General features: G+C 40.6%; 1 protein-coding gene and 1 pseudogene across 4 annotated transcripts in view; both read left to right on the forward strand.

Annotated features, from left to right (window-relative positions):
• The window catches only part of BEND6 (BEN domain containing 6), a 61,794-nt gene that overhangs the window by 22,140 nt on the left and 26,177 nt on the right, over window positions 1-13,477 (forward strand). For all 4 annotated transcript variants that reach the window (XM_066252998.1, XM_066253012.1, XM_066253007.1 and 1 more), the window contains exons 2-3: window positions 7,273-7,485; window positions 10,402-10,579. In XM_066252998.1, coding sequence (XP_066109095.1) covers window positions 7,318-7,485; window positions 10,402-10,579 — 346 coding nt within the window. In that variant the 5' untranslated portion in view covers window positions 7,273-7,317. The remainder of the gene's footprint in view (window positions 1-7,272; window positions 7,486-10,401; window positions 10,580-13,477) is intronic.
• LOC136320974 (large ribosomal subunit protein eL34-like) lies at window positions 8,024-8,541 on the forward strand (annotated as a pseudogene).

The raw sequence follows: 13,477 nt of genomic DNA on the forward strand, positions 1-13,477 counted from the left end.
CTGGACTTTTATTTTTGGGGAGGTTTTTAATGGTTTTTTCATTTCTTCTCTATTAATAGGTCTGTTTAGGCTTTCTGTTTCTTCTTGACTCAGTCTAGGAAGGTTGTATTGTTCTAGGAATTTATCCATTTCTTCTAGGTTGTTGAATTTAGTGGCATAAAGTTTTTCATAGTATTCTACAATAATTCTTTGTATATCTACGGTGTCCGTGGTGATTTCTCCTCTTTCATTTTGGATTTTGTTTATATGAGTTCTTTCTCTTTTTTCCTTGGTAAGTCTTGCCAAGGGTTTGTCAATTTTGTTGACCTTTTCAAAGAACCAGCTCCTTGTTCTATTAATTTTTTCTATAGTTTTTCTGTTCTCTATTTCATTTATTTCTGCTCTGATTTTTATTATCTCCTTTCTTTGGCTGGTTTTGGGTTGTCTTTGTTCTTCTTTTTCTAGTTCCTTAAGGTGTGAAGTTAAGTGGCTCACTTGGGCTCTCTCTTGTTTGTTCATATATGCCTGAAGTGATATGAACTTCTCCTCTTATCACTGCTTTTGCTGCATCCCATAGATTCTGATATGTCGTACTGTCATTTTCATTTGTCTGTATATATCTTTTGATCTCTGCACTTATTTCTTCTTTGACTCATTCATTTTTTAAAAGTATGTTGTTTAGTTTCCACATTTTTGTGGGATTTTTTCCCTCTTTTTTTACAGTTGAATTCTAGTTCCAAGGCTTTATGATCAGAAAATATGCTTGGTACAACTTTGATTTTTCTGAATTTGCTGATGTTGTTTTTGTGGCCCAACATATGGTCAATTCTTGAGAATGATCCATGTACACTGGAGAAAAATGTATACTCAGTCATTTTGGGATGAAATGTCCTGTAGATGTCTATCATATCCAGGTGCTCTAGTGTTTTGTTTAAGGCCACTATATCTTTGTTGATTCTCTGTTTGGATGACCGATCTAGAGCCGTCAGCAGTGTATTGAGGTCTCCAAGTATGATTGTATTTTTGTCAGTTTTTGTTTTAAGGTCAATAAGTAGCTGTCTTATATATTTTGGTGCTCCTTGGTTTGGTGCATATATATTAAGAATTGTTATGTCTTCTTGAATCACTGTCCCCTTAGCCATTATGAAATGGCCATTTTTGTCTCTGAGTACTTTTGCTGTCTTTTAGTCAGCATTATAAGATATGAGTATTACTACGCCTGCTTTTTTTTGGATGTTATTTGCTTGGAGTATTGTTTTCCAGCCTTTCACTTTGAATTTGTTTTTATCCTTGTTACTTAGATGAGTTTCCTGTAGGCAGCATACAGTTGGATTTTCTTTTTTAATCCATTCTGCTACTCTGTGTCTTTTTATTGGTGAATTTAATCCGTTTACATTTAGTGTAATTATTGACACTTGTGAGTTCCCTATTGCCATTTTATAGATTGCTTTCTGTTAGTTTTGTGTCTTGTTTGATCCTTCTCTTTCGTTTTTCTATCTTTTGTTTTTATTTGGTTGTATTCCATACATCTTTCCTCTGTTGTTATCTTTTTTATCTCATGTGCATCTGTGGTGGTTTTTTCAATGGTGGTTACCTTTAAGTAATGAAAAGGGTTCCTACCCTGTTCATTGTAGCACACTATTTTGTGAGTACTTTTGCACTCCATCGTCCTTTGCTACTGTTAATCTCCATCCTCTCCCCCCCTTTCTTTTTGTTGTTGTCACAGTTTAAATTTGGTTTTATTGTGTTCTTCTTGGAGCTTTTACTTGTGGCTTTGTTTTTTTTTTTTTTTTTTTTTTGTTCTTTGTATCTGATTGGAGAACCCCCTTTAGTAATTCCTGGAGTGGGGGTTTTCTGATGATAAATTCCCTCATCTTTTCTGTATCTGTGAATGTTTTTATTTCTCCTTCATATTTGAAGGATAGCTTTGATGGGTATAGTATTCGTGGCTGAAAGTTCCTCTCTTTCAGGACTTTAAATATTGGGGTCCACTCTCTTCTAGCTTGTAGAGTTTCTGCTGAGAAATCTGATGATAATCTAATGGGCCTTCCTTTATATGTTGTATTCTTCTTTTCCCTGGCTTCCTTGAGAATTTTTTCTTTGCCGTTGGTTTGTGCCATTTTTATTATGATGTGCCTTGGAGTAGGATTGTTGGGGTTAAGAAAACTCGGAGTTCTGTTTGCTTCTTGAATTTGAGGCTTTAGTTCTTTCCACAGGCTTGGGAAGTTCTCATCTATTATTTGTTTATGTTCTCCATTCCATTTTCTCTCTCTTCTCCCTCTGATATACCTATTATTCTTATATTATTCTTTTTGATGGAGTCAGATAATTCTTGTAGGGCTACCTCATTTTCTTTAATTTTTGAGTCTCTTTCTTCTCTCTGTTGTGCCTCAAGTTGCTTGTCTTCTATTTCACTAATCCTCTCTTCTATCTGGCCTGTTCTATTAGGTAAGCTTGTTACCTCGTTTTTCAGCTCGTGAATTGAGTTTTTATCTCTGTTTGATTTGTTTTTATAGTTTCAATTTCCTTGGAAATATATTCTTTCTGTTCGTTGAGTTGTTTTCTGAGCTCCCTAAATTGCCTTTCTGTGTTTTCTTGTATATCTCAGAGGATTTTTAGGATTTCTATCTTGAATTCTCTGTCATTTAGCTCCAAGGTTTCCAATATATTAAATTTTTTTCTCCATAGATTTTTCCTCATCTAGCTGTGTTACCTCTCTTTCTTTTGTATCCATGATATTTGATTTTCTCTTCCTTAATGGCATCTGAGGGTGGTTTTGTTGATAGTATTAATGAGATTTAATAAAGAATAAAAAGTTAAAAATATAAAAAATCAAAAAGAGTTGTTTTTTTGAAAAAAATTAATAATGAAATAAAGAAAAATAATATAAAATAAAAATTTTAAAAAAAGGAAATTATCCCCCCCTCCTTTTTTCCTCTCCTCTCCTCTCCTCTCCTCTCCCCTCTTTCTTGAGAAAATCTTGTGGTGAACTGTGAATTATAACAAACAATGCCTGTAATGGAGGGCCTGAATTGGGGAAAAGTAATAAAGGGGAAAAAAAAAGAAAGGAAAAAGAAGGGGGTATGGACCCACAAAAAGCAAATAAGGAGAAAATTTGGGTCAAGAATAAAATGATTTGCTTTTAGGTGTTGGTTGACTAAGAGTTATGATGAGAGGAATAAGAGGGAAACAGGAAAATGGGGGGACAAATTAAAAAATTACTATTGTATTTAGTGGAACAAGAACTAGATAAAATGGGAGCCAGGGATGGGAACACTGCTAGTGAGTTAAAAAGGTGAAGTAAAAACCCCCCAAAATGCCACAAACATAAGTTTGAGTCCCAGATAAGATAATTTGTTCGTTATTGAGGTTTGAATGAGAGGAGATGTAAAGGAGAAAGGAAGAAACTAATATAGAGGGAGAAAAGAAAGAGAGAGAGAGAAAAAAAGAGGAAACCACTAAAAGAAGAAAAAAGAAAAAGGAGAGAGAGAGAGAGTTAAGGGTTTTGGAGTGCAACCCTCATAAAGAGAAAGGAAGAGGAAAGAAAAGATAATGGGAGATGTAACACTTATGGGTAGTGTAGTTCAAGGAGAGAAGAGAGTAAGACTGGCAGAGAGTTAATCAACCAAATTAGAGGAGGAAAAAAAATATCAAGAATGAAGATAAGAGAAACAAATGAACAAATATAATAAAATGTGATATGTTATAAAGTCTGTGGATTATTCTTGATTTTGAGAGGTTATCTTCTTGCTTTTTTTTCTCTCCCTCTTCTTGGTCGTTGACTGTGTAACCCAGGTTCTGCCCCGTTGGCATGCTCAGGTAGAGGTTTGCAGTTGATAAGTCTCTATGGCGATGTCATATATTGAGCTTTAGTCTCGTTGGCAGTCGAGGCTCATTAGCATTTATAGGCTCCGACAGTGAGAGAGTCCGTGTTCCTGGAGCCTTTCTCCTAGTCTTTTCTTCCTCAATTAGTAGCCTGATAATCCACCTATGGGATTGCTGCTGCCTCTGCCTGGATAGTAAGAGCCTCAAATTGCTGGCAACTCCCCACTCTATTCCCACTCAGCACAGGGCTCTGGGTAAGGCTCAGTCAGTCAGAGCTGCTAGCATAATCAGGCGGGGCTTCCGCCCACTCAAAGACCTCTGGCTCTGCCACTCTGTCCGGTAACACGGGCTGGTGCCCACTCCCTGGGCGCTTGGAGGAAACTCTCGCTCACTATCTGCGCGCTCAGACCAGGATATCAGGCCAGCCGTCTCACACTCTGAGTGAAACCCCCACCCGCATGGAAAAGTTCCAGTGTTGGAATTGGGTCTCGCTCCGTCCCTGTGCGCAGCTTTTGCAAGGCGCTGGGGCGGCCCGAGATTCCGCATTTGGCCCACACAAAGGCCCCTGACTCTGCCCCTCTGTGGGATAACACGGGCACACACTGCCGAGGCACTCGGAGGAATCTCTCGCTCACTATCTGCGCGCAGACCAGGATATCAGGGCGACCGCCTCACCCTCTGAGTGAAACCCCCACCCGCACGGAAAAGTTCCAGTGTTGGAATTGGCTCTTGCTCCCTCCCCGTGCATGGCTTTTTCAGGGCGCTGGGGCGGCCCGGAGATTCCACTTTCGGCCCACACAAAGGCTTCTGACTCTGACTCTCTGTGGGATAACACAGGCGCCCACTCCCAGGGCTTTGGAAGGAATCTCTCGCCCACTATCTGCGCGCGCTGACCAGGGGATCGGGGAAAATGGCTGCCCTACTTGTCTTTCTTTGTCTGGGTTTGGCGCGAGTGTTAGCTTGTATTGCCCGGGTTGCCACAGGAACAGTTTTTCCTCGGCTTGGACCGTGCCACAGCCTGGTTCGGCCGTTTGTGTGCTGCGGCCTGGAACTATTCATGCCCTTTGCCCGCCTCAGTTTCTATATTCTCAGTTCCCAAGTGAAAGCCGCCCTGTTTAGGTTAGTGAGGAAGGCGGAGCATTTCTTACTCCCTATTTCCTTCGGGGTTTGGTTATATATTTAGCCAATTTTTCGCTCGATCATACCTTTGGGTGTATTGTGAAACATCTGGAGGTTCCAAGGATAGGTTTTTCTGTTTCTGGTTGAAGATCTTGTTGAGTTCTTTTTTTTTCCTTTTTGTATTTTTCTGAAGCTGGAAACGGGGAGAGACAGTCAGACAGACTCCCGCATGCGCCCGACCGGGATCTACCCGGCACGCCCACCAGGGGCGACGCTCTGCCCACCAGGGGCGATGCTCTGCCCACCAGGGGGCAATGCTCTGCCCCTCTGAGGCATCGCTCTGCCGTGACCAGAGCCACTCTAGCACCTGGGGCAGAGGCCAAGGAGCCATCCCCAGTGCCTGGGCCATCTTTGCTCCAATGGAGCCTTGGCAGCGGGAGTGGAAGAGAGAGACAGAGAGGAAGGAGGGGGGGTGGAGAAGCAAATGGGCGCTTCTCCTATGTGCCCTGGCTGGGAATCGTACCCGGGTCCCCCGCACGCCAGGCCGATGCTCTACCGCTGAGCCAACCGGCCAGGGCCAATCTTGTTGAGTTTTGGGGGAGATTTATCGGTATCGCTTCCTACCCCGCCATTACTCTGATGTCTATGTTCAGTTTTATAAATAAAAATTTTGTGAAAATTTGTTCTTTCTTGCTATGTACTTACATAATATCCTCAATTTTACCTCTTGGCCTGCAAAGCCTAAAATATTTACTGTCTGACCCTCTATAAAAAATGTTTGTTGACCTTACTCTGGGTAAATATACTAAAAATATTTACTAAAAGTAGTTTTCATTTATGAAATGCTCTTAATTGTATATTCCCGATTTAGGATTGCTTATGGAAAACATACCTAGAATGTATGGGTTTATAAAATAGAGAGAGTCATATAAGCTAGGCTTGGAGGTATAAAATGGAGTTGTGTCACAACTTAAACACTCCCCATTGTGTTTAAAGCCCTCACCCATTATTATGGATTACAGAGGACCTATGTGGTATGAGAAGGAAGGACATACCAGCTAGAAAGATGTCCTAGACCTCTCCCTACTCTACCTGTACCTCTAGGTTGCTTGGATCTTTTAAATAATGAACATAAAAACTTGATATTAGGTGATGTTTCTGATATTTGTGAATCAGTCATGATAGTCCAGTCTTATGTGTTAGCTCAAATACTACTTATGTATTTTAAAACCTAAAGTAAGTTTTCAAAGAGTCACAAAAATAATTCTGGCAAGACCGTCTTAAATATTGAATACATTATGCTTGGGGTAGAAAATAATTAATTTCTCTTAAAATTGACAAAAGAACTTTATTTTCATGTACAAAAGATTTGTTGTAGAATTGTGTACCTAAAACATATAATTTTGTTAACCAGTGTCACCCCAATAAATTTCAATGAAAAAATAAAAATGAACACTAATTAAAAAGCAATCATATTTTCTAATATAATTACTTAGTATAATTTGGTAAGAAGTATATGTTACCTTCTGCTCAACTATCTACATATTTCTTGAGGTCCCTTTAAGTTCAGTCCCTTCTGTAGTTTTATTATTTATAATTAAATATCTTTTCATGAAAACAAACCAATATATGCAAGTAATAAGGCTGCTAAGACCAAATGTGCTGCATCATCTGTACATCATCTGGAACAAAAGTTAAATTTGATCATTTCAACCCTATTTGACATAAGAACTATCATCTGCTTTATTAGGTTTTGAAAATGTTTATCCCTTAACATTTTTATGAAATGTATTTTTGCCTTTGAGATATTTTCCCACCATTCTTTATGGTATAATTCTTAAGTTGATGGCAAGGGAAACTTTTCATCACAAAACTTTAGAGTTTTCAGGAAAAAAAACCCAAAAAACTTCTGAGTAATCCTTATTGATCTACTTTGGAATATTTTGGTTGTACTGAGATCTGCTATTATTAATGTCTTTTTTCCTAAAGATGTATAACTTCAGTTCTCTGAAATAGTTTGCATAAATTTATAACATTTCTACTTTGTTTTTTAGACTCCTTATAACTGATTGACAATAAAATAACTTATAAATGTGGAAAAATTTTAAATTATTTGATTTTATAAATGACAACTCACTGCATCATGGGAATATGACATCATGATGATGGTAATGATGAAACTGAAAGACTTTTGAATCAAATGAAAATGTGTACTAAATTGGTCATTGGAAGAAAGAATGATAGGAAACATTTATATAGTAAAAGTAGTTAACTTGAGTGACCAGTGCCATTATGAGTCATACAGTTGTTAATATTTTATGTATCCTTTTGTTTGTTTGTGTTTTTAAGGAGAAACATTAACTGTTGGGCTACATCTGGAATAGTATCATCTACATGGGCGTTCCCTCCTACATTTTGGGAAAACCTTTGGTAACTGATAAAATGCAGACGATCTTACAAACAGATGAAGTGACGAATACCCACGCTCTTAGAAAAGGGAAGAGGAAAAGGACGGAGACCATGGGCTCCGAGAATGCCAACAGTGACGTGGATAAAGGGCAGGTTGGTGTACCGTCGCCTTGATCTGCTATCGTCTAGCTCCACCACAATTTCATAATTCCTCTCATACTTTATTAGTACTTTCCCATTCTATTAATTTATTCTTTCTTTTTTTTTATTCAACCAGGAAATAAAATTGCATGTCCACTTTGTAATGTTGAACAAGTTGAGTTAGAAACACACTCAAAAGACATTTTACCTGCTTCTACTTAACAATGGCCAATTTGTGAAAGTAAAGATCAACAAACTGTCAGAAAATATTTTTTCTTTCAAAAAATACTGGAGAAATTGAAATGTATCTTTGTTAACATTTATTATTTATTTATTTGTTTGTTTATGTATGTATGTAGGCATTTATTTATTTATGCTACATTTTGTAGCCAATCTTCATCACTGGATTGGTCAGGGTGTGTTTTTCATTTTTGTTTATTCATTGATTCCTTTTTGATCTGAATTCCTCACTCCCATTCTGCTTGTATATCTTGAACAACCTAAGAATGTGTTTATTCTGTATCTTTTTATTTATGTGTCTTCGTAATACATGTATTTGTGTATGTCTCCATAATACATGTAGTCTTTTATGTGCCTGTATGCTTATTTAATTTTTAAAATATATACTATACCATTCTCCTGGTTTAAAATATTTTTTAGTGATTGAGGGATGGGGTCTAAAAGCATTCAGAAGGGTGCAGTATTTGACATACCGTCTTAGGCTGTATCCTATAATACAACTCTAACAAAAACTAGCCTGTCCTGGACACTAGGTGATAGAATTATTTACCTTTATACCCAGACGACTTAGAAAAAACAAAATCCACACTTGAAGATTGCCCAGGCCAATTATAAGCAGTTAGTGCTGTGAGACCTAAAGTTTTCATAAGGTTGTCTAAAAGGAAGCTGTATGCCAGCCATGCTTATGACGATTCCATGTGCACGAAATGTGTCTGTGACAGGATCACGTGTGCTCTTTTGATTGAGGAGCAAAAAATCATTGTGAAAGTAGTGAAGGCACAAGCACAGGGTCAGAAAGGAAAGCTTAAACTTGCCCATTCATACTGAATGACAGAATGTTCTCGTTTTTAAAAGTTCCTTTGAGCTATTAATATAATTTTAGTCACTTCAGAATTTAAGCCTCTATGGATCCTAGATTCTTACCCTCCCCCACTTTCTCTGTTTTTCTTGGGAAATGATCTAAGCCTTCAGAAGTCTTACTTATCCTTCTACATCTGGGGAGGGACAGCCGGTTTTCATCTAAGATTCCTGGGTGTCTAGTAGGATTTCTGCTGAGGCACAGCCAGGCCATCCAGGTCCTTTGGGGATTCTGTTGGCACTCGCTACTGAAATTTGTCATCCTAGCACCCAAAACTTCTTCACTGAGGTTCTGACAGCCTGTGACCTCTCTGTTTACATGCTAAACTCTTTCTGTTTCCCCATTTTTCCCAGCACTTACCTATTTCCTGACCAGGATGCAGGGACCATTTGGATTCTTAACCTTTTTGGCTGAGAGAGCCATGAAGGTTTTAAAATATAATTCCGTGAGAGCCATACAACGATCCATGTATGTTATTCATTATCCAGTAAAAATTTGGTGTTGTCCCGGAGGACAGCTGTGATTGACTCCAGCACCCGCAACCATGAACATGAGTGGTAGGAAATGAATGGATTGTAATACATGAGAATGTTTTATATTTTTAATGTTATTATTTTTTTTTATTAAAGATTTGTCTATGAGCCAGATGCATCCATCAAAAGAGCCACATCTAGCTCATGAGCCATAGGTTCCTGACCCCTGCTTTAGTTGCTCCACATAAGCTCCAGGAAGCCTGGATGCAGTCTCCAGTGGATTCATCCAGTCACCAACTCTGGCCATTTCTAACCTATGGCCTGGAGAGGTGCCATGTTGCTCTAGTGTTATGCTAGAGCCGCTTTAGAGAGTTGATAATGGACTGAGAAGCAAGGAGCCAGCCCAGCTGCTCTGGAATGGCTCCTTATTTATCCGGCTGTTTCTATTATGTACTCTACCCTTATAGTGTATCTTTCTTCTCCCCAAGGGGCAGGGGCAGGGGCAGGAAAATCAAAGACATTTGAATCTAATTTCCTGCCACTCCAGTTCTTGATTCCTGAGGCTCTTCCTCCTCCTGGCACCAAGATGTCTTTTCCCTTCCTGTGCAGTAGGAACTTTCTTTAGATCATGCCTTTCTGCCCTCTACTCTAAAAACTTTATACTCCAAGCTCCTAGGGTTGAATCTTTATCAATTCCACTCTATGCTCCAACTTTCCAGGTTTGGATCTATATCTATCTATATCTATATCTATATCTATATGTATATCTATATCTATGACAGCTTTGTAATTTGAGGAAATTCTTTTCTGTCTCAATACAACCAGGATTTTATAACTTGAGTGCATGTATGTGCAGACTGTTGTCTTGCTGTTGACTTTAAGAACTATTTTAAAACTGAAAGGTAAATACGAATGCTTTTTTTCTAGGTGAATCTTATCTGTCCTTTTTCTGACACAGTAACCCCCCTAATTGTCCTCAAGGCAACAAGAAATAGGGGAAGGATGGAGGATGGGGAGGAGCTCCAGAGATCTGAATGGTGGTCTTGTTGATTCTACTCTGTTATACTGTTTTTCTACTTTGTATTTCTCACTGGAGGTAGACAGAAAGTCAGAATCCTGATTTCTGATTTTCAAGAGATACATGCATGGAACTTTGATATTTTCCCCTTCTGCTGAGTTCCTCTGGACTGTGGAAGACAGTGCTAAGGCTGAACACTAGTTAGAGCCTAGCTCCTCTCTTCAACAAGGAGTGCCTGGGAGGACAGGCATTTGTAGGTCCTTTCAGCCAACACAAGGTGACGTAAACGATGAAAGTCACTTTGAAGCTCCTTTTGTTGTACCTGCCTTGTGTTTTAGAGAGACCCATTTTCGGGGAATGCCTTTCTGCCGGGGGAAAGCTCCAGTGAGGATGAAGAGCCTTTAGAAGAATTGTCGAAGGAGGAATTGTGCACGAAAATAAAAAGCCTGAAACAGAAACTAACGAACACCCGGAAAGAAAACAGCCGGCTTCGACAGTCTCTGGTCATGCTTCAAGGTAAACTTTGAGCAAATTGGCAACTTTAGATGAAAGGGAAAATACACTTATGAGTGGAAAGTATTGCAAGTCAACTATCAAGCCTGAAAAAGAAAATCAAGACCTTAGAGAAAAAAATGAAAAGTCACATTTTAAGAAAATCTATAAATATATAACTTAATGTGGAAGCACTTTATTGAAGCCACTAGTTTATTGCTTAGAAAATTTTAAATTATTCCTACAAAATACCAAATATTATGTTTATTTAACAATGTTCAACATTTATTGAGCATTTAATATATGTGCCACTCACTGGTAGGCCCCAGAGAGGAAAGATTAGTGAAACGAAAATAAATATGTTGCCCTGGCCGGTTGGCTCAGTGGTAGATCATTGGCCTGGCGTGCAGGAGTCCCGGGTTTGATTCCTGGCCAGGGCACACAGGAGAAGTGCCCATCTACTTCTCCACCCCTCCCCCTCTCCTTCCTCTCTGTCTCTCTCTTCCCCTCCCACAGCCAAGGCTCTATTGGAGCAAAGTTGGCCCGGGCGCTGAGGATGGCTCCATGGCCTCTGCCTCAGGAGCTAGAATGGCTCTGGTTGTAACAGAGCAACGCCCCAGATGGGCAGAACATCGCCCCCTGGTGGGCGTGCCAGGTGGATCCTGGTCAGGCGCATGGGGGAGTCTGTCTGACTGCCTCCCTGCTTCTAACTTCGGAAAAATACAAAAAAATATATATATATGTTAAGTTGTGCATGATGTACTTATCCCAATTCCCTTTGTGAAAGAAAACACTAGAAAAAAGGGGCCTGATCTAATCCATTATAAAAACTACTAGAATTAAATATTAGTTTTGGAGTTGGGAGAAGTGGTTTGGGAAAATAATCACATTTACTGAAGACTTATAAAGAAGAAAGATCAGGCCCTGTCCAGTTGGCTCAGTGGTAGAGTGTCGGCCCAGCGTGTGGAAATCCTGGGTTCGATTACTGGCCAGGGCACACAGAAGCACCCATCTGCTTCCCCCTTCCCCCTATCCTTTCACTCTGTCTCTCTCTTCTGCTCCTGCAGCCAAGGCTCCACTGGAGCAAAGTTGGCCCGGGCACTGAGGATGGCTCCATGGCCTCCACCTCAGGCACTGGAATGGCTCCCATCACAATGGAGCAACGCCCTAGATGGGCAGAGCATCGCCCCCTAGTGGACTTGCCAGGTGGATCTCGATCGGGTGCATGTGGGAGTCTGTCTCTCTACCTCCCTGCTTCTCACTTCATAAAAATACAAAAAAAAAAAAGAAGAAGAAGAAGAAGAAAGATCAGCATAAGCCAAATAAAACCACTTGGTATAATCCCTTTTGGTGGGAGCCTTGTGTTTAAGTATTTATTTTTCAAAAATTAAGGTTTTTCGTTTGTAGTTCAGCACCATGCACTATTTTTTTTTTTTTTACAGAGACAGAAAGAGAGTCAGAGAGAGGGACAGACAGGGACAGACAGTCAGGAACAGAGAGAGACGAGAAACATCAATCATCAGTTCTTCGTTGCGACATCCCAGTTGCCCACTGATTGCTCTCCCATATGTGCCTTGACCGTGGGGCTGCAGCAGACCGAGTCACCCTTCGCTCGAGCCAGCGACCTTGGGTCCAAGCTGGTGAGCTTTGCTCAAACCAGATGAGCCTGCACTCAAGCTGGTAAACCCGGAGTCTCGAACCCGGGTCCTCCGCATCCCAGTCCGATGCTCCATCCACTGCACCACCGCCCGGTCAAGCCACCATGCACTATTTTATACAGCTGAGCACTGGGCAGTCATGTTGGGCAGCATTCTGTTGTAAACAGTAAATACACAGAACATTTTGAAATAAAGCCCTCTGGCTGCTGTGTGCATTAGGAGTGTAAGTGCCAGAAGAAAGAAAGTAGGGAGAACTTGAAAGGTCTTGCAGTCATCCAGACTAGTGTGGTGGCAGCCTGGCTTAGGGCACGGGCGCTGGAAATAAATCGGACAGTTCCACGATATTCGTGGAGGCAGAAATGGTGAGACAGCTCTGGCCGGTTGGCTCAGTGGTAGAGCATCGGCCTGGTGTGCAGAAGTCCTGGGTTTGATTCCCAGCCAGGGCACACAGGAGAAGCGCCCATCTGCTTCTCCACCCCTCCCCCCCTCCTTCCTCTCTCTCTCTTCCCCTCCCGCAGCTGAGGCTCCATTGGAGCAAAGATGGCCCGGGCGCTGGGGATGGCTCCTTGGCCTCTGCCCCAGGGGCTAGAGTGGCTCTGGTTGCGGCAGAGCGACGCCCCGGAGGGGCAGAGCGTCGCCCCCTGGTGGGCGTGCCGGGTGGATCCCAGTTGGGTGCATGCGGGAGTCTGTCTGTCTCTCCCCATTTCCAGCTTCAGAAAAATACAAAAAAAAAAAAAAAAGAAATGGTGAGACAGAACGTGGTGGTGAGCAAGGTGCACAGAAGAACGGCTCACACACTTGCCTCGGAGTACCTAGTAATTTTTAGTAGAAACAGCCACACGTGCAAGTGGAAATATGATGCTTGTAACAAGCCATTATCTCTTTATTTTTTTTCAACTTGAAATCTTGCATTTTTATAACAGATGGGTTTCCTTGGTAAGGTTTTTGTGATTTAAAAAATAGAAACCAAAAAAGAGATAATTCTCATGTTTATATAATCTGTTACAGAACTTAAAGCAAGATGAAAAGCTTTATAAACATAAAGTGGACATAAATTGCTGGTTACAAGTATTAATTCTGGAGTTACAGACGTTGCTTTGAATCCCAGCTCTGCTTACTAACTGTGCAGCTTTGACCATGTCACTTTACGTGCCCTCAGCCCTAGCTTCCATTTTCTCTTTTGTAAAATGTTGTTGTTAGGAGGATTAAACGAGATAATTGGGAGAAAGCACCAGTGTACGGCCCCTCATAGATGCTCAGTAAT

This window comes from Saccopteryx bilineata, chromosome 1 (genome assembly GCF_036850765.1).
Source record: "Saccopteryx bilineata isolate mSacBil1 chromosome 1, mSacBil1_pri_phased_curated, whole genome shotgun sequence".
In the NCBI taxonomy this organism is placed as follows: domain Eukaryota; kingdom Metazoa; phylum Chordata; class Mammalia; order Chiroptera; family Emballonuridae; genus Saccopteryx; species Saccopteryx bilineata.